This window comes from Equus caballus, chromosome 2, assembly GCF_041296265.1.
Source record: "Equus caballus isolate H_3958 breed thoroughbred chromosome 2, TB-T2T, whole genome shotgun sequence".
In the NCBI taxonomy this organism is placed as follows: domain Eukaryota; kingdom Metazoa; phylum Chordata; class Mammalia; order Perissodactyla; family Equidae; genus Equus; species Equus caballus.
The window spans coordinates 40,439,099-40,466,697 of NC_091685.1; the positions used below are offsets into that span (position 1 = coordinate 40,439,099).

Below are 27,599 nucleotides of genomic sequence, written 5' to 3' on the forward strand. Positions count from 1 at the left end.
AGGAGCTTGAAGCTGATGCTGTGGACAATAGGGGACCATGTGAAATTTTAAAACAGAAGTAGAATCTGAGTAGTGTTTTTAAGAGCCAACTGGTGTCAAACAAGTGGAAAGAAAACGAGAAGTCACAAGCCCTAGTAAAGAGGCTGTTGCAGTAACGGAGAGGAGAGAACATTAAATGGAGCCGACCACTCCTATGTATAGATTCCTCTAAAGAGAGAGTGTGCCTAAAGAAAAGTTCTTCCAAAGAATATCGGTTTTAGTTGTTCAAGTATATTTTTTTTTTCTAAATTCCTTTGGGCCACAGCTATGTAGTGAGAAATACTGTATCATTATAAGAGCTGTTCAAAAGACTTGTATTAGGGGGAGCATGAGAATTACAAGGCCAGGAGGCATATCTTATGTGACTTTGTATCCCCAAAATCCGCCAGAAGATCTAGCCCACAATGGTGCTCCATGGAGGTTTGTTGGAGGACTCTTCTATTAAAAACAAAGATGGATTTAAATCTCAGTAGTGATACTAAGAACAGTTTTAACCCTCACAGCTAGAAAGTCTCATACCTATCTTAAATTTTCCATAAACCATCCTAAACCATGTATTGACTTTTGCTACAGAAAATGTGATCATGATTTTCTTGGTTCTACGCAAAATAATTATCAAGGACCACAGTGATGTTACTTACCATTCATGAAAGATGAAGGGCATAGGAATGAATGGACTCACGGAAATGGTGGCCATCAGTAGGAAAGACGTACCTTAGGACAGGAGAGTCACTGGGATTAAGATCTTTGGTGAATCCAATGGGTTGGGTTTTTTTTCCTTCATCTCTCCAAAGCCCCCCAGTACACAGTTGTATATTTTAGTTGTGGGTCCTTCTAGTTGCGGCATGTGGGATGCCGCCTAAGCATGGCCTGATGAGTGGTGCTAAGTCTGTGCCCAGGATCCGAACCAGCGAAACCCTGGGCCACGGAAGCAGAGCGCATGAACTTAACCCCTCAAATGGGTTTTAAACTATATCTAAACAAACCCTTCTGACTTTGTTGAGATGAATCACCACAGGCAGGTGAGGAGATAACAAAGATCTTTGAAGACAGTCTAATTAACCTATCAATCCAGATGGTTTCACATGAAGGGAGGGATGTGGCAAAGAGTAGCTTTCTCAGCATCCTTGCATTCATAGGGTTCCACAGGCTGGGACTTAAAACTCTGGAAGGCATGTAAGGTAGTTTGGAAGAGTCAAGGCTGTAGTGTCAGATTACCTAGTTTCAAATCTCAACCCCACCTCATACTCCCTGTGTGACTTTGGACAAGTTGCTTAACCTCTCTATGCTTGTTTCCTCCTCTGAAAGTGTGGATGATGGTATGACCTACCACAGAAGGCCGTTCTGAGGATGAGACAATAACCCATGTGAAGCACTCAGCACAGCCTCACATGTGGTATTAGGTTGAACCATATGAAATAAGTGCTCAAAAATATCAGTTGTTAAAAGGAACAAGGCTGGGCCTTTGTTCTGCCAGGGTACCTACGTACTTGAGGTACACAAATAGGGGGGAAAAGTGAAAAGTATCCTGTTAATAGAATATTCTGAATAACGGCAACAGCTAACATTCATTGAACACTTACTAAGCCAAATGAATTGTATTAAGGGTGTGCTACCCCGAACTTAGAACAGACGATACACCCGACTGAGCTTCCCAGAATCCATCCATGAGCTGCCTGATACTACAGTGCCTCGTTCATAACAAGAGCTCTTCCAGGCATTCGTGTAACAAATGTTTGAGTTCCCGCTGTGCCTTAAGAGTGGTTTCAGGGGCTGGCCCAGTGGCGCAGCAGTTAAGTGAGCACGTTTCGCTTTGGTGACCCAGGGTTTGCTGGTTCAGATCCCGGGTGCGGACATGACACCACTTGGCAGCCATGCTGTGGTAGGTATCCCGCATGTAAAGTGGAGGAAGATGGGCACGGATGTTAGCTCAGGGCCAGTCTTCCTCAGCAAAAAAAGGGAGGATTGGCTGCAGATGTTAGCTCAGGGCTGATCTTCCTCAAAAAGAAAAAAAAAAGGCAAGAGAAATGTGACAGTGGCTGGGAGGAGGCGTGGGGTCGTGTTGTCTTTGTTTTGTCTTTTTAATTGGGAGAGATGCCACCATACGTGTAGGCTGTTAGGAATGAACCAGTATCGAGGGAAAAGATCGGTGACGCCAGAGAGGGGATAATTGGAGGAGCCAAGATCAAGTGGTGAGCAGAGCACGGAACCAGAGCTCAGGAGGAGCTGGCTTTAAATATGAGGATAACTGGGTCCTCTGGGTCCCACCCTAAAGCACAGGATTGCTAGGATGATACAATCTGAGGTTAAAGAAAAATGTCAAGTCCCCGGGGTAGGGCGGTAGCCCTGAACCCTCAACTCACACTCCCCTCAGCTGTCTCCCCGAAGACAGCCTTTGCACATGCGTGGTGCGCGCCCGTCGCGCCGCCCGAGGCACTCTCGCGAGAGGAGCCGCGCAGGCCGGAAAAATGGCGCTTCCCAGTCCCGGAGAGCCGAAGGCCCCGGCGGCGACAAGCGCAGTCAAGTCAGACGGGGAGATGGTGCTGCCGGGCTTCCCGGACGCAGACAGCTTCGTGAAGGTGAGTTCGCGGGGCCTCGGGGGCACCAGGAGCTGCCCACGGCCGGCCGGAAGCAGACCCGGGCCCTCTCGGCGGCCGCCCTCCCGGCCGTGCGCGCGCCGCGGCGGAGCCCGGGCAGGGGTCGGGGGCCGGGGGCCGCTACCCGCGCCGGGCACAGTCTGTCCCTTCACCCCCGGGCGTGGGGCCTCGCACGCGGACACCGAGGGACGCCCCGCTTCCCAGGGCCCTCGTTCTGCATGTGAGCGCATCAGCCTCAAACTGTGTGTGTGTGGAGCGCTGTCTCCGCGTGCTGGGAAGGGCTTCCTTGTCACCCTGATGTCCCCGGCCCTCACGACCTCGCCCCGCCCAGGCCCAAGCCACCCACCCAACTCTGCGGAGGGGCTCCGCCGCTTTCCGCTCCCCACACCTGCCGGCGTCCTCCCCGCCCGCGGCGGCCGTTGCTCTTCTTCCCTCTGCCGAGGTCCAGTCCTACATAATCCCAGACCCCGGGTTTAATGTCCCCTGTGACAGCTGTCACCGAGTCGTCCTCCTCTAAGTGCCTCAACACACTTATCAGTGCCTCCTTGAAGGAACACGGAGAGGGTTCATTTAAATTATTTGTGCACTGCTGCTGAAATATGAACAAAGGTAAAACTAGATTTAAACGCCTCGTGCATAGCTCCTACGAAGCTTCTTACTATGAAACTAAAATAATATGTAAGTTAGCACTACGAGTTCCCAAAAACTCCACTCACATTATATCTAATTAGCAGATGCTATTATTAATTCATTTATTTGGCCCAGAGTTGTTCCTGGGCCACTAGCCATGGTCCTGATGAGGGGCCTGGCGTTCATGCTCACAAGCCACCGTGTACCCCACCATCACTCAAGTTCCCACCTCCTTCCTCTCTCTTTTTCTTGGAAAACGTTTATTACACAACTCACAGTGATGTCATTTAGTCTTCACATGACTGACCGTCATTTATCTATGATGGTCACTTCAGGTTTTTTCTCATGTCTACATAACAATTAAAGTAGAGAACTGCTTGGCGCTAACTGAACCATAAACACAAGTCCAGTTGTGAGCAGTAGCCGTCGTAAATTGATCATCCAAAGGATCTAGAATGTTCTTATATTATTTTCAAATGCTTTCCCAAATGAAAACACAAAAATAATTTCCTGTAGAAAGCTCATGGACCTGAATTTGAGCAGTAATAATAACAGCACTATGTGCCGGCCACTGTCCTGAGTGATTTCATTAGCTCATTTAATCCTCACAACAACTCTGTGGGGTAAGCACTTTTATTATGCCTGTTTTTCAGAGGAGGAAACTAAGGTCCAAATAAATGAAAGAACTTGTCAAAATCACAGTTAATAAGTAGCAGAGCCAAGATTCAAACCCAGGCCATTTTGAGTATTAGTCATATTATATATGTAGATGTTATGCCTCTCCCTACCCTCCCGAGAATGTAAGCTCCCAAACTTGGTTTTATGTTCACCTTTGTATCCTCAGGGCCTCCTGGGGAAAAATCGGCACTAAATGAATATTTGTTGGATGCGTGAGATTGGATATCTTCATCATCTAGCACAATGTGTTATATATAGTAGATCTTGAAAAAAAAAATGAGTTACTGAATGATTGGGGACCCACGTTTAAATAAACTTGCTTGTTTTTCTGCTTTTTGACAGTTTGCTCTTGGGTCAGTGGTGGCAGTCACCAAAGCATCTGGGGGCCTGCCACAGTTTGGTGACGAGTATGATTTTTACCGAAGTTTTCCTGGCTTTCAGGCATTTTGTGAAACACAGGGAGATAGACTGCTTCAGTGGTAAGTACTATGTATTGTTTTCTTGTGTCGAAAGAAATGAATATAAATAAGTAGATAATTTTTCCTGAAATTTGTTTTTTCTTACCATAATTTTCTGTACTATGAAGAGCTCTAAAATGTAAAAATGAGACAATGGATTTTGATTAGGGAAAGGATACTTAGTAAATTTTGAGTTTAACTTTTTAAAAATGTATTGACTTTTGCACCTATAGACGATGAATCTTTTTGCATTAACATGGGGCTTGAAAACCTAGATCCGAGATTGTCTCACACAACTTGCAGTCACAAGTATTAGCTTTGTAATAAGTATGTTAGGACAGACAGTGTACAAACATTGATTTTGTTTAGCAGTTGCATGACAGAATTAGAGGATCTGTTTTAGATTTCATGTTAAAACAATGAATGCAGAGTACATTATTTACATAGTATTTTATACTTTTTTGAATTTAAAGGAAGCTTTGAGGTAATTTCTTCCACTCCTTCAACTAACAGATGAGGAAACTGAATCTTAGTAAGATTTAGTAAATTGCCCAAGGCCACATGACTAGCAATGTTTTTTGCTATAACAGTGCAACTTTTATTAGTTTGATCAAAAAGTATTAGGAATAGTCTGAGCCAAGCATTTCAAGCTTTCTCGCAGATTGTAAACAAGTGAATAAATGTATGTAAGCTAACCTTGGTTTTCCTGTCCTTAGCATGAGCAGGGTAATGCAGTACCATGGGTGTCGAAGCAACATTAAGGATCGAAGTAAAGTGACAGAGTTGGAGGACAAGTTTGACTTACTAGTTGATACCAATGATGTTATTCTGGAAAGAGTGGTGAGTATTGCACCTTACTCTTAAGATAACTAACAAATAAAGAGCTTTTGTATTAAAACATGAAAAGAAACTCAAGCACCTTAGGAAATGAAAAGGAAGGAAGTTTAGCATTTCTTGCCCTTTACAACATTCCATTCCTCTGATAATTCGCTTCTTTTTCCCAAAAATAATATAGTTGTCTTTAAATATATCACTTAAAAATGTCACTACCCAGTAGAAGCCTATTTTTCAAGTACCTTATTACTAATCTCCCTTCCAAATTTGCAAATCCCATTTGTATTGCAAGAGAAGAAGCCTCTGGATACAGAGCCCAACCACAATTTGGAGTGTTTTTACTGTTACTCAGAATCTGCTAAACATCCTGACTCGCATGATTGGAAGGAGATGTGGATCATTCCATCTTGCTTACTGTCCATTTATGCCTAATTCTACAGCAGCACACTGTTTACAGAAATACACAGAAATCGTCCAAAACAAATCTAACCTTCAACCATGTGACAGTCCTGCAAATATTTAAATCATGCTCTCCGGTCCCATGAAGTCATCTTTTCCATAGGCTGGATGCCCACAGATCTTTCAGTAGTTTCTCTTATTTTATGATTTCAGTCCTGCTGTGCTACCCTTTGTCACCTGAGTGCACTTCTGTCAGTAGTGCCCAAACCGATACTGCACGTCTGCTTCTACAGTACAAAGTGGACTGGGACCCCCTTCATTCTCACTCTAAATACTATCCTTCTACGTTTAATATATGCAGTCTAGGGTCTCTTTAATTATTTTGGTGGGCCACATCACATTGTTAAATCATTTTTGAATTTTCGGCCCAATTCAGAACTGTAAAGAGAATTGATCAAGGGCTGGGAGTGGCTGATTACTGCCCTGTCTTTGAGAAAATAATGCTGTAATTACTTGCAGTGACTCTGTAATCACCTCTCATACAGTGATCCACTCTTATTTGTATATATTCTCACACATAAATCTCTGAATATATTTCTTAAAAATTTTAGGTACTTACTTGACTAACTCTGAAAGGAAGATACTGATCTCTCTTCCACTCCTAGGGTATTTTACTGGATGAAGCATCAGGTGTGCATAAGAGTCAACAGCCTGTCCTCCCTGCAGGATTGCAGGTCCCCAAAACAATAGTGTCCAGCTGGAACCGTAAGGTGAGGGCATCTTTTCGGATTAACTAGAGCTTCCAGTGTCCGCTTCGGAGTAGGACTTTGTCCATTCTGATTTGCATTTCTATTAATTTATTGGACACAGAACTGGCCACTGCCTAACTTCTTCTCATAAACAGACACAACCTAACTACGCCCTCTTCTCTACTTTACACTCCCTAGTCTCACATGCACATCTACCTTCTTAAATGAATGGCTCTTGGAATGCTCTTGTCTTCTTGGAAAGCATAAATTGGAATTTACTTTTCTAATTCATGGAGTTTCTGTGTTATAAAGTATTTGTATTTGTTGATCATAGGCAGGAGAATATAGCAAAAAAACAAAATCTGAAACCTTCCGGCTGCTTCATGCAAAAAACATCATCCGACCTCAGCTTAAATTCAAAGAGAAGATTGACAATTCCAACACCCCGTTTCTCCCTAAAATCTTCATCAAGCCCAATGCTCAGAAACCCCTCCCTCAGGGTAAGTAGTGTGAACTGTGCCTAACAAAAACAAATAAAGGGGAAAAGGTCTCCCTCCCACCTTGCTTTCTTCAAAGGGAGGCACTTAACGCGTCCATAACTGGACAAGACGTGAACGTGTTTCTCTTTTGTGCTGGTGTCTTCGTCACTGCTTGGGTCTCCAGCGCTCTCTAAAGAAAGGCGGGAGCGCCCGCAGGCTCGGCCCGAGGACTTGGACGTCCCCCCTGCCCTGGCGGATTTCATCCATCAGCAGAGAACCCAGCAGGTGGAGCAGGACATGTAAGTGGTGGCCTCTCTGAACTTTCTACTCCAAGTGCTTATCTTTATGCCGCCTTTCCACTCTGTTTCACTTTTGTAAAATTTGTAAATGAAAACAAAGAATCTGAGGAGTGGGTGATTTTTCACATTGTCCTTCCATGGATCTTATCAGTAAAACCCATTTGTGTTCACAGAGGGCCTTGTCCGAGGATCAGCTTATGTAACCCTCACTGCAGTCCTGAGAGGTAGCACTTGCTCGCATCCCCATTGTATAAATGTGAAAACAAAATTAGAGATGCTGACTCCCCACAGAACTAGAACTTGAAACCCAAGTTTTCTTAAAATTGTCTTTCCTTTATATCACTCTGCCTTTCTTATTAGGTGGGGACTAAAGCAGTAAGGTAAGGCTCACTAATAAATTCAGTAAGGAAAAGGCGTTTTTCATTGGCATTATAAGCATCTTGGAAAAACTTCACTTAAAACAGACAAAAGGACTTTGCCTTCAGTATAAAGAAAAAAGGTGGTGAAAACTTTTGTTAGTATTGGATTTTTTCTCACATATAGCCAGAGTCTGTCTGAGCATTCATTCCTTCAGCCTCAACTCTGCACTGTGAGACCACAAGCTAAGTGCTAGAGAAGTAAGGGAATGAAAAGTGGCCCTGCCCTCCAGGAACGCACAGACTTAGGATTTTTATTCAAGTATATGATAAGGAACAGAAGAAATACATTATTTGTTGTATGACCAACTGAGATATTTGCCCCATCCTCTCTCACTTCACAGATTTATTATTCCAAACCACAACACATTTTTGTATCATCCACAACACCAACCATACACTGTTTTGCAAATAAGTCCTCAAATCTTTATAAAGGAATAGATTTTTAACTATCAACTTTAAGGGTGAACAAGTATCGCCTGATTTTTTCTGATGCACTTGAATTATCATTGAAATAATGATGCTTTTTATAGAGAAAATATCATCACAATGATATTTTCTCATTTGTTTTTACAAATTGAATTAAAGCAATTGTTTTCCCTTAATCATGGAATTAATCAAAAAGATTTTTCTTTTTGTTTTATTTATTCAGGTTTGCACATCCTTATCAATATGAACTAGATCACTTCACTCCACCAGATTCAGTCCTTCAAAAGCCACAACCCCAGGTTGGTTTATGGGTGGTATCTGGGTAGCCCAGGAAGAATCAAATAAATAGATTAGTTGATGTAGTTTTGGCTTTCCTTCAGTATCTTTAAAGTAAAGGCTTACAACTTTGGGTCATTTCTTGAGCTCAGAATTCATACTGTATTCATGTGAAGCATGATTCTTAATATTCCTCTCTTTTCCTGCTTGTACTCTTATGGTCCAGTTATACAGACCTGTGGCAGAAACACCCTGCCATTTTGTATCCTCCCTGGATGAACTAGTGGAACTGAACGAAAAGCTCTTGAATTGTCAAGAATTTGCTGTAGACTTGGAGGTAACTTGATGACCTTGAGTGAAATTTTTACATTTTCTTTGAATTCATCTACTCAAGAAGTGTAAAATTAATAATTTAAATCAATTTTTTATAAAAATTAATCATATAATTTTGCTTTATAACTGACTTTTCAAAATCAGTAAAGGAAAGCTTCGTAATATCGTTTTTTTCCTCTTCTCCCTTCTTTCTCTGTGTTTTAGCATCACTCTTACAGGAGCTTCCTAGGGCTGACCTGCCTGATGCAGATTTCCACCCGAAGAGAAGACTTCATTGTTGACACCCTGGAGCTTCGGAGTGACATGTACATTCTCAACGAGAGCTTCACAGACCCAGCTATTGTTAAGGTCAGCCAGCCTTTCCCAGCTCTTGCATGTTGAGTGTAAGATTTAAGAGCTTTTCAGTTTACTATTTCATTATTTCAACCTAGACCCAATAAAGTTGAGAGAAATAATTGTAATTTCCTACTTTAGGGTACCACATGCTAAACTGCTTTTGTTTTTAAACCCGTTAGAACAGCTAAGACTTAGCTCGTTACCACCCAGAAAGATGTTAAATCATTTTAATGACTACTGCAACCATGCCATCAAGATTGTTTGGACTTAATGACTCCCCTTGAAGCTGGTAGAGCCGCCTTCTTAGAGTCATTGGCTGTTAGCAGTTTCAGACTTTAAGAGTATGCAATTTAGGAATATAGAAGGCTGTGGCCCAAATTAAAGGAAGCATTTAAAACTGAACCCATCTTAATCTTATACTGGCTTCTAATTCTAGTGTTCTGGTAACCTGGAGGCAGAGTTCATTTCAGAGCATAAGTGGCCTTATACCATTGGACTGCATGACTGTGGTTTTGTTTTCAGGTCTTCCATGGTGCTGATTCAGACATCGAATGGCTACAGAAAGACTTTGGGCTCTATGTAGTGAACATGTTTGATACCCATCAGGCAGCACGCCTTCTTAACCTGGGCAGGCACTCACTTGATCATCTGCTGAAACGCTACTGCAGTGTGGAATCAAATAAGCAGTATCAGCTGGCTGATTGGAGAATACGGTCAGTTTGTTCTTGAGGAGGCAATACGGATGGCAAAAGAAAGTGTGGGTGCTCATTAACCTCTCATCCACAGAGACCTGCATTCAGGCTGTAACACTATTTGAATGTTAAGTTGAAAGTCACTGGGCTTTTCTCCAGCTGTTTTCAGGGCATAAGCACAACTGGAAGTTTTAGGATGGTAATATGGAGTTTCTCTTGGGCTGATTCTGTTACACTATGCTTCATGGACATAGGCATTGAAAGAGACGTGCCATGTCAGTATTTGTCCATGCCAGTCTCTTGTTTGAAACTCAGACCTCCTTAGTAGGGGTGGTTGTATATGTGCCTGAGATGCTCTCCCATAGGTATGGGAGAATTCTAAGGTACATAGTTGATTTAGCCTTATAGTAAATGTTTACTATAGTATAAGATTATAAAAGAGTCTGCCACACTTCTGGAATTCTGGCTCAGCTGGATCATTTTCAGATGGCTAGCTTCCTCTGAGGTTGCAGCTGATGTATGAAGAAGCCACTACGTTTTTCTCCAGGTCTGTGTGCCAGAATTTCTAAAGAGAATCTAATAAAGTCTGAATATAAGATGAAAATTGACAAAATCTAAAAACCACTACCTGTTATGTAACACTTGCCATGTGCCAAGCGCTGGGTCAGGAGCTTTAGGGATGTTGTCCTGTGTAATCCTCATAACAACCTATGAGATGCTTTATTTCCATTTTACAGCTAAGGAAAGTGAGCTCCAGGACAGATATCTGGAGCTAAGATTCAAACTCAGGACAACAGGGCCCTTATTTTTAACCACATCATTAACCTGCCACCCTCTCTACCCAGCTGTGAAAACAGTGGCTTCTCATAGTAAGATGCAAGAAATGCTGCTAAAACTATGGTATTGGCTGGGAAGGAATCCTTGCTATCAAAAGGAGCCAGGAAAGTCTTAGCACCCCCGGAGTAGACAAATCAAATTGCTGCGCCTGGGGAACTCGGTGAAACAATTTCCTCTATTCCAATTCTAGACCTCTGCCTGAGGAGATGCTCAACTACGCCCGCGATGACACCCATTACCTGCTTTACATTTATGATAAGATGAGGCTGGAGCTGTGGGAGCGAGGCAACGACCAGCCTGTCCAGTTGCAGGTGGTGTGGCAGCGGAGCAGGGATGTCTGCCTCAAGGTAAAGCCTCACCAGAGCCACACAAGTTCAGACCCTCTCTTTGTTTCTGATTAGGTCCTGTTTCTTTGGTTTGCTCTTTGCATTTATGAAAAGAGCCAAACGTTTTGAAGAGTCCAGGGCACAATTTTGATTCCCATTGATCTTGAATATTCTCTAATATTTTGCAGAAATTCATCAAACCTATCTTCACGGATGAGTCCTACCTTGAACTGTATAGGAAGCAGAAGAAACATCTCAACACACAGCAGTTGACAGCCTTTCAGCTGCTGTTTGCCTGGAGGGATAAAACAGCTCGTAGGGAAGATGAAAGTTATGGGTAAGGGATTAGAGATTCTAGACTGAGTAGGTCTGGTAACAACGAAATAATGGACTTTTTTTCTTTTTGCCATGAAAGTTGGTTTTGTTTTCCCCCTGGGTTATAGCATTTAATGGAACTTGCTGGCTGAATTTAATATGATTGCATTGTGTGTTTTGTTCCAGATATGTACTGCCAAACCACATGATGCTAAAGATAGCTGAAGAACTGCCTAAGTGAGTCTGAGAACTGATTAATACGTTCTGACTTTCTCAGTAGAGAAATTTTGTCCTTCAAAATCAAGCTTCTCTGATTGTCATTACCTCAAGGCTGTTTACTCAGAGAAGATTAGTGCTCTAAGGAAATTAGCAAGTCCAAGGAATTCAGAATTTCTGCCCTCAGGCTGCCATTTAGGAACTAAAACGTCTGAACTGGAACTGGTTATGGTCATGCCTGATAATTTGGTCCAGTTTAAGTCTCTGAGCCTACGGCATCCACTTTCTGGGGAGAAAAATGTCTCAGATTCTCTCCTGTGTGCTTTCTTCCAGACTAAGGTATCTCATGACTTTAAGTGTTTTATAATGTTAATTGAAGTGTAAGCAAAGAATCAGAATTCATAATCTTCTGTTCACCCCATTGCAGAAGTGCAGATCAGCAAAGGTGTGGCACTTCCTTCCAGCTTTCTCCTTTGACAGGAGGCAGGCTGTAAGAGAAGTCTACTCAAAGCCTGGTGCACTAGCATTTTGGCTTCACCTGATCGTTGTTCTTGTCTGAAAGCTTGTGAGTGCTGTGTTCCTAAGTGATAAGTTGATTATGTTCTTACTTGTCTTCAGGGAGCCTCAGGGCATCATAGCTTGCTGTAACCCTGTACCACCTCTTGTACGGCAGCAGATCAATGAAATGCATCTTCTAATCCAACAGGCCCGAGAAATGCCTCTGCTCAAGGTTAGAAGCTTTTCTGCTGACAGTTCCCAACTCAGCAGGGCTGTTCTGTCTGCTAGCATCTTACTCCTTGTTGTCTCCTACATACGTGAGCTGGTCTCCTTTCTAAAACCCTCAAGGAGATGATAGGAGCTAGGAAATCCAGTGGGCATGTCTTGTTTATGACAGTCAAAAGCTAAAGCTTATCTTTGTTTTTTTACTACCTTATCTTTGATAATCCAACGTCAAGAGATGTCTATTGACTTGGGCCAATTAGCTGTTGTTCAGAGGCGGTTAACCTGGTGGAGTAAAATGGAGTGGGGATCTCAACGCAGGAGCTCATTTTGGAAGCTGGCAGTGGTCCAGCGGTGAAATGATAGAGCCCTGCTGAGTGTGGTGGTCCCAGAAATGGAGAGGACAGTACAAGAAGCTTCATTGGAAGAGAAGATTGATGCACTTAATAACAGACGATGAGAATGGCTGCTGCTTTCTGAGCACCATGCTCAGTACTTCAGAGGTTCTCTGAATGGCCGATGGATTTGGGGGTAATGGAAGTGGAGTCAAAGACAGCTCTCTCCAAAGATAAGGCCTAGGTGACGGGAAGTAGGAGGCCCTGGGTAGAAGTGGGGATTCAGAAAGCTAATTAGACAAGTTTAGATGAAAGTAGACTATCCAGCTGAAAGTACAGATACGTGTCTCTCTGTGAGTGTGTGTGTGACACGTAGGTGTGAGTACACCAACATGCATCTGTGTGTGTCAGTGTGCTCTTGTGTAAATAACGCAAAATGTTCAAAGAGATTTGCATGTTTTGGTTTGTGTTTTATTGGGGCAATTTTTAATGTGTTGCCTCAGTAGCAATATAAATATGTAGTAAATCATGTTTGTAACTTTTTGAAAGATTATTGATCCAGGAAGACTTAAAATCAGCCCCCTTGAGGTGAAAAAGAAGAGAATCTGAGGATAAACACATTTACAGTCTTGATAAAACTTCTTTCTTACCTCTACCGTTTGTCCCAGTGAAAAGAGAAACCCTCGTTACTAGAGAAGAAGCTCTTTGGAATCCTTCTCTATTGTGCCTAGTTATGATAAAGGGTTTCATTCTTTCATTCAACAAATAATTATTGAGCACAAAGTAATTATAGTGCCAGGCACATCCCATCCATGATGGGATGAAAGAAAATCTCTGGGCTCTTGAGAAACACAATCTAGTGAAGGGACACAGTCTGTGCTGAGGGAAAAAATTGTATGTGTCATCAAGTTCAGGCAACTTTCCTCAAATTCTCTTTGTTGTACTCTTTAGTCTGAAGTTGCAGCTGGAGTGAAGAAGAGTGGACCACTGCCCAATCCGGAGGTACAGTGATGTATTTGTTTTCTCTTCTTTGGGGAACACATCCGTGAAAGCCAGTGCAAAATACCCTCCCTGACAGAGCCAGTGCCCGACACTGCAGGTGGAAAGCTGCCGCGTGCTTGCTGGTTTTTCATTCTGGCCTCTGGGTTTCTTTTTGATGCAGAGATTGGAGAATGTTCTCTTTGGACCTCACGACTGCTCCCACGCCCCATCAGATGGCTATACTGTCATCCCAACCAATGGTAATGTAGAGGCTCTGGAACGTCCTGGAGAGGCTGGGAATCTGCCTCGTATGCAACCAGTAGGCTTTGATTGTACTGACTTCCGTACCTCTAGGGCCTATGCCAGTGCAGAAACAGGCAAGCCTCTTCCCTGACCAAAAAGAAGAGGAGGCCCTGCTGGATACCAAATGCCTGGTTGCTACTGCAGTCATCACATTATTTAATGTGAGTAACATGGGAACCTCGGCGAGGTGATGTAGAACCACAGGGATTTATTGGGTGCGTCAGACAGGCTGTCTGCCTGGAGTGTTGCCTCCACCTTTGAGATGATGCCAGAGGTAAAGGTCAGCAGCGTGGAGACAGGTGGGCGAGCTGGTGTTTCTACCCTGGACAAGGTGGTCTGTAAGAGGTTTGGGGAGGATTCTCTCGTGAGCTCCGTGCGCAGCAATCTTCAAGGAGGGGTTGACATCTCGATACTCGCTAATGCGTAGCAGGGAGGAGGGCGTGGACTGCAGCGATCCTTAAGCAGGACATGTACCCTACAGCCACTGTTAAGGGACAGTTCACCCTGATTACCGGAAGGGATGGCGCGAGCTCCCCGTGATGAAGAGTATGTGCCGCAGGTACCTTCCTGACTGACGCCAGCACTGTCTATATGTGCTTTGGGCGAAAAAGAGAAAACTTTGAAAAGCATTGCTGTCCACTGTGGCTCACTAGAGAAAGTAAACAGCAGGGTATGCAGGCACCAGTAAGTGGGTAGAAACTTGTTTGCCGTCCCAGAGAGAGGCTGAGTCATGGTAGGCAGTGACTCCGTCCAGTCTGCAGACCCAGCGTGGTCAATCTGGGTCAAGCTGTGTTCCTGGAATATGCGTTGAGTTGTGACAGAGACTCCTGGTCTGTCCTACCCAGTGAGCTTTTTGTTTCTGCCAGTGACTTGAACTCCAGGTTCTTTGCAAAAGGAGAACCGAGTGCATTTGTTGGTCAGGATGGATGGATACTAAAATGACCATGGATAAAAGGAAAACGCACAGATAAAACTCTGAAACTACTGCAAACAACAGATGTGGTAGAAAGAAAAAATCCTAATTTCTAGAAAGAAAGAACAGAAAGAAAAGCAAGGATACTATCTATTCGGATAAAGATGAGTATCAAGCTTAGCATATGTTCAAATGATAAAAAGCTGAGTGGTCGCGGAGGTTACAGCGTTACAGTTCACAACCGTTCCATCATGCTAGGACGTGGGGTCAAAACCAGGAGGGTGAAATGCCACCTGTAAAGTGTACTGCTTGGGAGTTAACTTTCTTTTTCACTTAACTACATAAATTTATATTGGGTCTTATTTCCATAATTCGTGAGAAAAGTCTAGGAGCTTTAGTTGACCACTGAGTTAACTGAGCCATGATTAAGCAGCTAAAAACGTGAATGTGAACTTTCGGCTGCACAGATGTGAAAGTGCTGTGCTTTATCTAAGGGAGGCTATAGTCTCCCTGTGCGCTGCGTGGGAGGGGGTGTGACTACAGAGCAGGCAAGAGGATGGCAAAAGTTTTATGAACCCAGTTGGAAGCAACATTCCGTTGCATAATTTCACTGATTACCCATAAAGGTTTATAATGTTTAGGTTATAAAATTTCAGGTAAGTGTCAGATTATGATCTCAAGTTCTGGAGCCAGGCAGACCTGGGTTTACCTCCTTGCTCTGCCCCTATTAGCTGTAAGGCTCTGGAAGACTTTCTTTACCTCTCCAAGCCTTGGTTTCCTCATCTGTAAGATTGTGAGAATAATACCACCTACCTCATACATTGTAAGAACACAGTGAGAATTCATTGATTCAATAAATATGTATAAAACACCCTAATGTGTGCTATTACAGGCTGTTACAGTGCCTTATACATAGGAGAGGCTTAAAAAAATTAGCCGTGGCCAGCCCGGTGGCGCAGCAGTTAAGCGCGCGCATGTTCTGCTTCGGCGGCCTGGGTTTCACCGGTTCAGATCCGGGGTGCGGACCTGGCACCGCTTGGCACGCCATGCTGTGGTAGGTGTCCCACATATAAAGTAGAGGAAGATGGGCACAGATGTTAGCTCAGGGCCACCCTTCCTCAGCAAAAAGAGGAGGATTGGCAGCAGTTAGCTCAGGGCTAATCTTCCTCAAAAAAAAAAATTAGCTGTTAGTACTGTTCCCTTGCTTGCATCTTAGTGTCACAAAATGATTATGGTTATAAGTGATTGTATTGTGTCTGTTTGTCTGTCCCTGCAGGAACCTAGTGCTGAAGAAAATGGAAAGGGTCCATTAACGGTTGCACAGAAAAAAGCCCAGAACATAATGGAGTCCTTCGAAAATCCATTTAGAATGGTAAGTAATAGTGTATATTAAGGACTGACAGGATATGCAGAGATTCCTGCAATCATTGGTGCTTTTTGCCTGGAAAAGAAGCCGGAAGTCTTCGGAGAAAGGAAGCCTCTGAATACAGTGTGTCTCAGCTGTCCCTGTTGTCCAGTTTGGGACTTGGAGTCAAGGTCTTCCAAGATGAAGCCAACAAGAAAACCCCTGTCTGAGTGCCATTTCTAACAGCATTTAATGTGACTGTTTCCATTTTTCCAGTTTCTGCCTTCGCTAGAACACCACGCTCACATTTCTCAGGCAGCAAAGTTTGACCCATCGTCAAAAATCTATGAAGTAAGTGGATTTGTCACCGTTTCTAAGAATGACTTTCTAAGAGAAGGGACTGTCTTAATTATTTGAACCAGGTTTCTGTTTTAAACAAGCCCACCGGTGAACCCCCTGAAAGTAAATGCAAAAAATGCTTTATGTATAAGCACTGTTTCTAAAGAGAGGGGCCAGAACTTCAATCGGATTCTCAAAGGGATTTGGGGACCTTTTAAGAAGCATGTCTTTGTTCTTATTTTTTTTGATTGAGGTTTAATTTACATGTAGTAAAGTGCACAGATATTAAATGTACAGCTTGATGCATTTTTATATACAAATATTACTTTAAGCCTCTTAAAGGTGACAGCTTAAGTTTTAAAACACTCTGTCTTATATTGTTTGGTTTGTTTTTAACAGCATTTTGAATAAGAATAAGAAAACACCTTCCCTGGGTCCCCATGAGATGCTCCTGGGAGCCAGCGTGTTATTGTCTGTTAAAAGCCTTCTCCCGGCAGGAGGTAGCTGCTGCGGTCAGATGGGCGGCCTGGCTCCCTCTGCCCACCAGCACTGTTCTTTCATTAGGGAACCAGACTCAGCCCCAAACCCCGATGGGCTTCAGCCCTATTGTTGGCGGTGGTGCCTGCTGTTTTTAGAAATGGGGAGTCAGGTGGAGTTGCCTCCTCGCCTCTTTCCCCCACTGGTTGTGGCACATTCAACAACCGTACATCCCTTGCAGTGCTTAACGCGCAGTATCACCTAGCTGCGTTCCGTGCCACGGGTGAGTGTGCTGTCGTGAAGAGGCGCATCGGACTTGCAGAAGTCCTGCCTGGAATCCAGCTCCACTGTTTACTGACTGTGTCCTCTCGGACAAGTTATTTCGCTTCTCTCAGCCTGTTTCCTGTCTCTAAAGTGGGGTGATGCCTTCGTGCCAGGGTTATAGAAGGGATTGAATGAGATGACGGATACGAAAGCATCTGGCCCAGGGCCTGGAATACAGTTGTACTTTGTCCTTCTTAATTAGTACTTTATAGATAAAGCCAGCATGAGATTTTATTTTTCATCTCATCCAATTTGGAATTTATCACTTGGAATGTGTGTGGTTATGAGGTTAGCGTGCCTGTATCCCCTTGTTAAAAAAATAAAGCATTCCTGGGTAGCTGAGTTCTGGAGTTTTTTGTTTTGTTTGTTTTCATTGTAGATCAGCAACCGTTGGAAGCTGGCAAGCCAGATACAGGTACAAAAAGAGTCTAAAGAAACTGCCAAGGAGGAGGCAGCTGAGCAAACAGGTAGCATTCACTTCCTTGTAAATTCAGCCAATGTGTTTGTTAAAGAACAGCCCTTGTCCATCATTGTTTCTCAGCCATTCAACAAAGTGCCTGATACAGAGTGAGCAAAACAGACACAGTGCCTGCCCTGTGGAGCGCACCCCTCCTGAGCTCTGGGGCACAGTAAACCAGTGCATGTGTGATCTGTCAGGTGGCAGTGGGCACTTACACAGAGAGAGGGGCAGGAAGAGCTTAGGCGTGGGCATGAGGGAGTGTGATGGCTATTTCTAGACAGCGGTGAGAAGGCAGTCTCATGAACGTGATGTTGAACAGAGAATTGTGGCGCTCTGGGGGAAGAGTGTTCTGGACTGATGGCACAGTGAGTCTAAGGCTCCGGCTGGTAGCTCTCTGGGCACACTCAAAGAGTGGAGGCAAGGAGGCCAGTGTGGCTGAAGCAGAGTGGAAGAAGAAGAGAGGTGGAGGTGAGGAAGGAGAGCAAGCAGGGGCCTGTTGTAAGGACTTTGGCTTGTGATCCAAGAGAGGTGGGAAGGCCTGGAGGGTTCTGAGCAGAGGAGGGACAGGAACTGACTTCTCTTTGAGAAAGCTCCCTCTGGCTGCTGGTTGAGAGGAGGGCCTGGAGGGCAGGGCAGGGAGTCCAGTTAGGAGGCATGACATAATCCAGGCGAGAGATGCTGCTGGCGTGGACGGTATGGTAGCCGAGGAGGTGGTGAGTAGTTGTCCGAACCTGGATGCATCCTGCAGTGAAGCTGACAGCATTGGATGACGAGTTAGATGCAGCATGTGAGAAAGGAAGGAGGTGCTGATGCAGGAATGTTATGTCCTGAACAACTAGAAAGATGGGGTTGCCATCAACAGAATGGGACTGCAGAGGGAGCTGGTTTGAGGCGGAAGAGGTTTGGGTTCTGGTCCTTGACGTGTTATGGTTGAGATCCCTACTGAGCGTCCTCAGAGAGATGTCAGCTAGGCTGTTGGATGTAGGGGTCTGAGTTGTTGGGAGAAGAGCAGGTGCGGGGGTCAGACTGAGAGTGCAGGTGCAGGTGCAGGTGAGCAGAGCGTCAGGCCGGAGCCCTGCGGCGGCCATCCTTCAGACACGGGGGTAGGGGTGGAACCAGCAAAGGAGACTGAGGAGCGGGGCGGTGCACTCAGCTGTGCTAACCACAGTGGACAGGTCAGTCAGATGCTGGAGGCTTGGCTGCTGGAGTCAGCAACGCCGTAGACACTTCTCTCTCTTGCAGCTGCCCAGGACCAGGCGAAGGAAGAGTACAGAGCAGCAGCGGAACAGGCCGTGTCTGTCCGACAGCAGGCTGCCGTACGTGCTAACTTTTCTGCTTTTACTTTTGAGAAACCAGATACCCCTGGTGGTGATCAGGAGTTTCCTCAAATATCAGGACTTACCCTGTGCTTCAAATTCATTGCTTTTGTCTTTCCAGTTCAGTTAGTGCCTGCCTCATTTCCCCTCAAAAAAGTTTATATTAGGGGCTGGCCCGGTGGCACAGGGGTTAAGTTCGCACGTTCCGCTTCGGTGGCCCGGGGTTCGCCAGTTCGGATCCCGGGTGCGGACATGGCACCGCTTGGCAAGCCATGCTGTGGTAGGCATCCCACGTATAAAGTAGAGGAAGATGGGCATGGATGTTAGCTCAGGGCCAGTCTTCCTCAGCGAAAAGAGGAGGATTGGCAGTAGTTAGCTCAGGACTAATCTTCCTCAAAAAAAAAAAAAAGTTTATATTATAATTCCTCTTGAATGATTTCTTCTGCTGTGTTTATGGTAAGTGTACCACCAACTATAGCAGTAGACAGAGTATTGAAGCTTACAGTAGTGAAGCCTGCTCTGTGTGTCCCCCTCTGCCCTAGTCAATGTTTCATTCTCCACACCTCCCCCCGCCAGGACTCCAGAATGCTTAACCCCTGCCTTTCTTAAGTGGCCTGATGTCTTTCTTCAGCTAGGAACTTGTTCCAACTGGCTTTAGCCCTGCTCAGACTTTCAGTCAGCGCTCCTCTCCCCATCACCAAATCGATCTTTCCTAGCACAGCAGGCAGCTGAATCCCCAGCAGTGTGCTGCCTCTGGAGACACACAGCAGTATCTCCTGTCTCATACACACCCATGCTTCTTCCCTGTGGGTTTGTTCAATCTACAGCTAGAAAACGCTGCCAAGAAGAGAGAACGAACAAGTGACTCAAGGACCACAGAACAGAAACAAGAGAAGAAACGACTCAAAATTGCCAAGAAACCAAAAGACCCAGATCCACCAGAAAAAGACTTTACCCCTTATGACTACAGCCAGTCGGATTTCAAGGCTTTTGCTGGTGAGGCCAGAACTGGTGCCCTGGAAGAAATGTCTGACCATGTTAGATGGGAGGAAGCTATAGAGTAAAGGAGAAGCACTACTCAGGCCCAGATTAAGCCCTCCCCAAGACATGGCCCCAGCCAAGCGTTACTGGAGCAGTCCAGAGAGAGGCAGGGACAGCACAGAGACCACGCCCCAGCACACCGCCCTCCTGCCTCAGGAGCTAACTTGCACTGGCCGCAGGGCAGTTTAGCAGGCCAGCATCCATTCTAATCGTGGCAGCATCCTTCCTTACAATACTTGTGCTCAGAAACACATTTTCTCCCAGATAGACACACACACACACACACACAGTAAAGGTTTTTTGTTGAGAAAGCCTAATGCCCATGAGGTGAAGCTCTGGTTGCTAGTGAGAGTCTGTCTACTTTGAAGGGGCTGCAGGTGGCAGTCTTGACTCTGCATAGCAGCCTCCTTGGCAACGCGTCCCTTTGAGGAAAGAAGGCGGGGCAGGACAGTGGCATCATCTGGCACAGAGACCAGAATGGGTCTCCTTGATGTAAAAGTGGCCAGTGCCTTAGCCACCTGCCCCGACCTGAAAATAGCTCTCTGAGAAACGAGCCTCGTCTTCGGCTGCCCTTTGCCCCTGGTAACATGATGCACGAGTTTATGTCAGCTGTAAGTGCCTCGTCATAAAGTGGGTAGTAAACTGACAGCCCAAACTTCCTGAATATTGTGCGCCCGCCCAGCAGTAGGCCTGTTGTGTATTAACTCGTGTACAGGATCACTGGCCTCTCTCTTCTCTTCCCTTTCAGGAAACAGCAAATCCAAACCTTCTTCCCAGTTTGATCCAAATAAGCAGACCCAGTCTGGCAAGGTAAGAAATACACTGGAGCACTCTAGCGTGCTCATGGTGCTATTTTTTGACCTCTTCCATTGCTGGGAAGATGGGTCCATCTGGGACTCTTCTTCCTTTGCATGTCTTTTCCCTGACTTCATTTCTTCCCAAGTACAGACAATACTCATCAACTATTCCAGCAATAAAAAAGTTTTGAAAAGAGGCTATCAAGGCTGGCGTGTGGTTGTAAGGGTGTTTTTCTGTGTTTGCTGCCATGGAGACCACAGCTGCAGGCCAGAGACGCTCCGTCAGTGCTGGCACAGGCCTGCATTTGCCCCACGTGGGTGTGGGTACCAGTCAGGGCCCAACACGGCTGAAAGCTTGGCATGTGGGGTGTAAGGCCTGTGTGGAGCCCTCCGGCTCCCTTAGTGGTTCATCCCAAGGGCCTCGTCCCCAGAAACACCCAGATATGTTCATTCAGTTGCAAGAAAACCCAAGTCACACCAGGGGGGCTGGAGTCTTGGGCAGGCCATCTGAGCTCAGGGGTGTTTTCCTGTGTGTCTTGTGGTCATGGCTGTCACTCAGCTTAAATGGCTTCCTGTCTTTTCAGAAATGCATTGCAGCCAAAAAGCTTAAACAGTCAATGGGAAACAAAAGCATGTCCTTCCCAGCCGGAAAGTCAGACAGGTAAGTGGCAGACGGCTGCGTGGCCCCAGAAACCCAGCCAGCAGCTCAGAGAACCTCCCCTACCAAATCCCTCTCTTTGTCATTCAGACTCTGAGATAGGAGGATGGAGGTGACTGCCGAAAGTCACTGCCCCCCAGGAGTCAGATTCCAGTCATTCTTTGCTCTCTCCCCTCTTACCACAGTTTTCCTGGGCTTACCTCAGAGGCAGTAGGTTTGAAGTTTTCCTAAATCAGCTTGTTCCTGAGGAATGAGGGAAAAAAATCAATACACAAATGTAGCTGTTGTCATCATTTAAGAATATTTTAGTTAAAAGCATGAAACCCTAGGGGCCGGCCCGTGGCCAAGTGGTTAAGTTCACACACTCTGCTTCAGCAGCCCAGGGTTTCACTGGTTCAAATCCTAGGTGCCGACATGGCACCACTCATCAGGCCATGCTGAGGCGGCGTCCCACATGCTACAACTAGAAGGACCCACAACTAAAAATACACAGCTGTGTACTGGGGGGCTTTGGGAGAAAAAGGAAAAATAAAATCTTTAAAATAAAAAACATGAAACCCTACTTTTGAGAGCAGACCCTGAGGTCAGAGGACTTGTCCCTAGGGTGTGGCATGATAAGCAGGGACCTGCCCTAGATCTTTGTCAGTGCAGCCTCTCCTTGTGGCTGGCCCAGCCCACCCCCTGTCTGCTGCAGCAGGGATGCAGGGCTGCCCAGCTTGTTTCTCCCGGACCCGAACAAACCACTCTCCCTCAGTTCCGCAGTACTAAGGTTTGCAACATTTTATAAACTGGCTGAGAGGGAACATCCAGCCAGACTGGAAGAAGTAACTTTTGTTTTCATTCTGTCTGTGCAGAGGTTTAAGGCACAACTGGCCAAAGAGATAGTGTTAGAAGAGAGCCTTGGGATCCGTCGGTGGACTGGACGCACCACATGCCGGTGCTGCTTTTGTACAGATTCATTTTTAAACCATTAAAAATAATTCTTACTGGAAGAAAGCTGGTTTCTGACTTGCCTTTTGCTGCCACCACAGCTCTGGCAGGAGAGGACAGATGTCATCCTGTTCAGATCACCATCTTCGGCTGTCTGTGGGTAAGACAGAAGGATACGGTGATTTCTGGAGAAATCCAGAACCACCTCGGAGGAGAAATGCTGGAGAATCTCCTGACTCGGAGAAGGGTGGGGTCCGCAAGGCTCGGAGCTTGATGCGTCAGCTGCACTGTAAGAGGGCTCTCAGCACTTTCCTCCCTCCACCTGCCTCCACGTGATGTGAGTGCACCGGATGAAAAATACCGTGGGGAGAGGAGCTGGTGGGGTGCTTGAGAGCCAGCGCGGCTTCCGGCGCCCGTGGGCTCTTCTCTGTCCCTTTCTCTCTGGTTTTTTTTGTTTTTTAAAGATTTTATTTTTCCTTTTTCTCCTCAAAGCCCCCCGGTACATATTTGTGTATTTTTAGTTGTGGGTCCCTCTAGCTGTGGCATGTGGAACACCGCCGCAGCATGGCCTGATGAGCGGTGCCATGTTGGTGCCCAGGATCCGAACCAGCAAAACCCTGGGCCGCCGCAGTGGAGCCTAAGAACTCAACTACTCGGCCACGGAGTTGGCCCCTCTCTTTGCTTTTTTAACTTTGTTTTTTCCCAATTAAAAAGGTAGTAACATGTTCATTGTAGGAAGTGAGGAAAACATAGAAAAATGCAAAGAAAAATTAAATCATCTGTAACCCTATCACATGGAGATAACCTTTAACATGTTGGTATAAAGGCAAAAACTGTGTATATATTTAATTTACAAGCTTGGATTTATGTTTCAATAATTTTTCACCTTTAAAGTCTCTATTAGGAGACTTTTCTCATTCTAAAATTCATTTTAGGGGCTGGCCCCGTGGCCGAGTGGTTAAGTTTGTGCGTGCACTCCACTTCAGGGGCCCAGGGTTTCACCAGTTTGGATCCTGGGTGCAGACATGGCACCGATCCCCAAGCCATGCTGTGGTGGCGTCCCACACAGAAGAACTAGAAGGACCTACAACTAGAATCTACAACTATGTACTGGGGCCTCTGGAGACAGGAAGGAAAAAAAATTTAAAAATTTAAATTCATTTTAGCTAATCCCCATAATTAAACATTTATTTTCCATTTTTGTACTATTAATAATGCAGCAGTGAACTTTTTGTATAAATTTGTGGCCCAATCTCTGGTTATTTCTTCAGAATGCCACTTGATTTTAATCCTGAGACGGGCTACTAAATCAAGAAAGCACAGAATAATGCTATTATTTTTGTTTTCACAAATACTTAAACAAGGAACCTGTTTTCTTGGAAGTTTTTCCCACAGACTATTGAGGGGGTTGACTGTGTGGATACCCTGTGGGGCTGCCAGGCCAAACCCCACGTCGCTCTGTGGCCACCGAGCGACCACTGGAGCGGGACAGCAGAGCACAGCCATCCCGAGGTACGAGAGGGTCTGTGCGTGTGAGGGCAGGAACGCTTGAGACAGACAGGGCAGCTTGGCAAAACAGGTGTTTCCTCTCTCCTGTGAATACAGTCACTCCAAGGCTAGTGTGGCAGCTCTGGTGCTCAGACTCTGGCTGTTATCCATCCTCAACTCGAACATGGGCCTTCCACCTCACGGGCCGGGTAACTGCCCTGGCTCCATCCATTGCATCCTCATTCCATTCAGCTGGAAGGAGAGAAGGAGACAAGCATCCACTCTCCCTTTAAAAGGATATTGCCCATTTCCACTTCCCATTGGCCAGAACTGAGTCATATGGCCGCAGCAAAGGCTACTGGGAAAGTCATCATTTCGGTGCCCACATGCCCACCTCCAAATCTAGGGTTCTCTTATAGAATTTGGAAAGAATGGACATTGAGGCATAACAAGTGGTCTGCCAAAAAATGGCAGGATCTCTGCTATAAAAAATATGTGAGAATTTTTAAAAGAGAAATTATTTTCTACTGAGGAGGCTTCATGAAAGGTGCATTTGGGTTGGACCTTGAAGAGTCAGGGCAGAAATCCAGGGAACCTGGTAGCCAGTGCTGCTCAAAGCGGGGGCCTCTGAGACCACCTGGGAGCTGGTTAGAAAGAAGAGCCCCATGCTCCACCCAGACCTGCCCAATCAGGACCAGGGGCAGGCACCGACCCGGTTCTAACAAGCTCTCCAGGTGATTCTTAGACATGTGAAAGTTCGAGAACCGCTGTCCTAAGGGAGGTGGTGTGCCCCAGGCCTCGCTCAGTGGGCACAGGTGAGATGAGAACAGTGGGGACAATGGGTTAAATTTCTCATAGAGGTAAAATGATTCCTTGTCCTTTATTTGGAAAATCCTTACTAGTTTTGTCTTTGTGGCAATGATCTTTTTGTTGTTTCTTAAAAAGTTGGGGACCATAGACAGTAGGAGTTGAGGTCTTCTTAGGTGTCCTTCCTTGGACAGCCCGATGTCAGTCCACAAATGTGTCTTTGGAATTTTACTGGTCCATGGAACCCAAAAATCCAGGACTCCTGAGCCGTGGGATGAAAACAGAAGCCTTGGGGGTGTTTGGAGAGCAGCTGTAGTTCCGGTTCACTGGAGCTTCAGGTCACAGTTAGGGCACTTGGATTCCCAGGACCAGGGAGGACAGGCGAGTGTATGGAGGGGCGTGCGTAAGCCAGTCGGGGACTGCTTAGGGATGCGGAACCACAGGGGCCGAGACGGCCTGTGCTCTGGGAAGAGGGACCTGGCTGCTGGTGGGGTTGGAGGTGGAGAGAGTTTATGAGCAGAAGGGCTCTCAGCTCAAGGAGGCACGCTTCTGTGGTGCCCTAGGCAGCTTGCCATAAGCATTTACAACCAAATAACACCAGGTGATAGCCGGATTCATTCCCACTTAAAACCACAGCTGTCTGCCTAGCTGAACACAATGCTTAAAAAATGACTCTCAAGTGCTAACTGCTGGAAAGTCTGTCCGATGACAGACACACATCCCTACCCTGTGGCAGCCCCATTTGGACCACTGCCTCGCCCACCTCTCTCCTCTCCCCTCCCATAAACTGTCTACGCTAGAGGAGGTTGGGATAGTTGATCTATGAGGCACTGATGCTTTACAGCTGAACTTTAAATGCACATTGGCCTGAATTCAGGGAAACAATTCATACTGTACCTTGGTTTTCTCCCTCCTGATTTTCCCCATCAGTTGTGAATTTACCAAGCTGTGTAATGATGGCTACTTCCGGCAAAACCACAGTTTTTCCTCCTTGTGATCTGAAGTTGAGTGGCATTTCCGGGTTCATGGTCCCGTGTATCTTGGGGACGTCTTTGCCTGTAATTTATACCGGGTCTCCATTTTCTCTGAACCTGGAAGGTTTGAGCCACTGCTATACATGCTAGCCTGGAGGTCCCACTTGCTCTTAGTGCTTGAGGTCAAGACCACAGTTTCAGCTTCACCCCCTCTACAGAAGGGCCAGGGGTGTCATTCACGGTCCTTCTCATCTGAGGATGCTGTGCGGGAGCAGCCTTGTTCCACTTGCAAGAGGGCTAGGATGGACTTGACCCTCCCCTGTCCCTTCCATGCAGGGCCTTAGGAAAGCCAGGGCCCCTGTCTGGGCTCAGCTGTGCAGCACCTGGAAGAAAGTCAAGACAGCTGATTCCACGAGGTGCCTGGACAGGCATCCTAGCCTTCCACATTCCCTCAGCCTGTTATCCAGTGCTGCCAGCTACAGACACCATCCGTAGTCTCATGGAGCTAAGTCTGGCTCAGGGTACACACAAGTGAACAGGCGATCACAACTCAGAGGCGTCAGTGTCTTGATGGAGGAAGCACAGGCTGTGATGATGCAAACTCCTCGACCCAAGTACAGGGTGAACCCAGTCAAGCCTGTAGTAACTGGACATACTGGTCGACTGCGTCTTACCTGCTTTGGCGCTCCTAGCCATTCTTCCACATCTTGGCTCATCTCCCCTTTAAAAGGAGCTTAGGAGCTGGTCCCATGGCCAAATGGTGAAGTTCGTGTGCTCTGCTGCAGCGGCCCAGGATTTCTCTACCTCGGATCCTGGGTGCAGCCATGGCACCGCTCATCAAGCCATGCTGAGGCGGCATCCCACATGCCACAACTAGAAGGACCTGCAACTAAAAATATGCTGTGTACCAGGGAGGTTGGGGGGGGGGGGGGGTAAAAATTTTTTTAAAAATCTAAAAAAAAAGCAGCTTAAATTTCACCGAGGCACATGGTTGCTGTAAGGCTTGAGGCGTGCACTGGCTGATAAACATGACTGTTACTCATCTGGGGTTAAGAGCACAAAACGCGCTTCCTACCTCCAAGTGGAGGCTGCAAAGCATCAGTCAAGAAACAACCCCTGTCGTGTCACCAGCAGCTCATGCCAGTTTCATCTCCCTGCCTTGGCATGCGAAGAACTACACGTGTAGAGCAATTAGCATTTAATATTTGGTAATTAGCATGCTTAATATGATTCAGAGAAGTTACTTGACATTTTCGTAAAAACAGAACGCACATTCTCGCCCTTCAAGGAGCAAGGCCCAGTTTGTCAAAAAACTGCATGCCAGTCTTTTTGGGTGCTGAATATGCATGTGTTGGCCTCTTCTGGGACACTGCTGGTAAATTTAGAAACTCGTTTAGAAGAGAACTCCTTCTTATTCAGCAGCCATAATACCCTCTTGGATCAGAGACTCTAAGCGAAAATGGCTAAACCGAGCTTCAGTCTCGGGGCTGTGATGGTCCTTTTCAAGTAAATGAAAACCTTCCGTGCGCCCCCGACAAACCACACACTGTTCAAGTCCAACAAGGAGCCAAATGTGGGGACGCGGCGAGAGATACAGTCTACCCCATCGCTCCAGCGCAACAACGTAACTCTTCGCCCGACAATGTAGCCGCCGGCTCCCGTTTCTCCAGCCCAAAGGCTCGAGCCGGCGTTCCGCACGTCCCACGCTCGGAAACTTCGCACCGAGGCCGAGACGTCAACTCAACTTTCCCGTCCCGAGTCGGGCACCCTTTCGATCCCTCTCTGCGGCCCTCGGTGCCTCCCGGATCCCTGGGAGGGGGCAGGGGCGCTGGGGCTTCACCGCCCGGTCGGCGCGGGGCCGGACGAAGGACCCGGACCCCTTCCGCCGGCCCGCCCCGGAACCCACCCCGCGGCCGGAGCCCGGCCCCCCGGCCCAGGCCCCACGTGGCCCCTCGGAGCCGGCCGCACTACCCTGCTGCCGCCGACGGACGGCTGGGCCGGGCCACTGGGCGCCGCGCTGCCGGCCGGCGGCCAATGAGCGCGCTCGGAGCGT

At 46.3% G+C, this 27,599-nt stretch overlaps 1 protein-coding gene and 1 long non-coding RNA gene across 4 annotated transcripts; one reads left to right on the forward strand and one right to left on the reverse strand.

Moving 5' to 3' along the window:
• Positions 1-1,676: 1,676 nt before the first annotated feature.
• Positions 1,677-22,343, forward strand: EXOSC10 (exosome component 10). 2 transcript variants are annotated; one of them, XM_001492500.5, is made up of 25 exons: positions 1,677-2,618; positions 4,287-4,423; positions 5,119-5,242; positions 6,301-6,405; positions 6,719-6,884; positions 7,048-7,162; positions 8,231-8,306; positions 8,510-8,620; positions 8,821-8,964; positions 9,475-9,665; positions 10,672-10,828; positions 10,996-11,144; positions 11,309-11,359; positions 11,957-12,068; positions 13,345-13,395; positions 13,556-13,634; positions 13,729-13,838; positions 15,867-15,962; positions 16,212-16,286; positions 17,455-17,542; positions 18,778-18,851; positions 19,679-19,847; positions 20,641-20,702; positions 21,274-21,350; positions 22,202-22,343. In XM_001492500.5, the coding sequence occupies exons 1-25, from the start codon at positions 2,508-2,510 to the stop codon at positions 22,230-22,232; spliced, it is 2,661 nt and encodes an 886-aa protein (XP_001492550.1). In that variant the 5' UTR covers positions 1,677-2,507; the 3' UTR covers positions 22,233-22,343. The 2 variants fall into 2 exon arrangements, 1 of the variants encoding a protein (XP_001492550.1); XR_011436545.1 differs by having other exon boundaries at positions 2,208-2,618; positions 20,641-21,350.
• Positions 16,503-25,611, reverse strand: LOC138923224 (uncharacterized). Of its 2 annotated transcripts, XR_011436550.1 has the most exons (4): positions 25,470-25,611; positions 22,335-22,431; positions 21,548-21,590; positions 19,108-19,239 (listed from the first exon to the last, which is right to left on the reverse strand). It is a non-coding gene; the product is annotated as an uncharacterized lncRNA (long non-coding RNA). The 2 variants fall into 2 exon arrangements; XR_011436551.1 differs by lacking the exon at positions 25,470-25,611 and having other exon boundaries at positions 16,503-19,239; positions 22,361-22,489.
• Between the last annotated feature and the right edge of the window lie 1,988 nt (positions 25,612-27,599).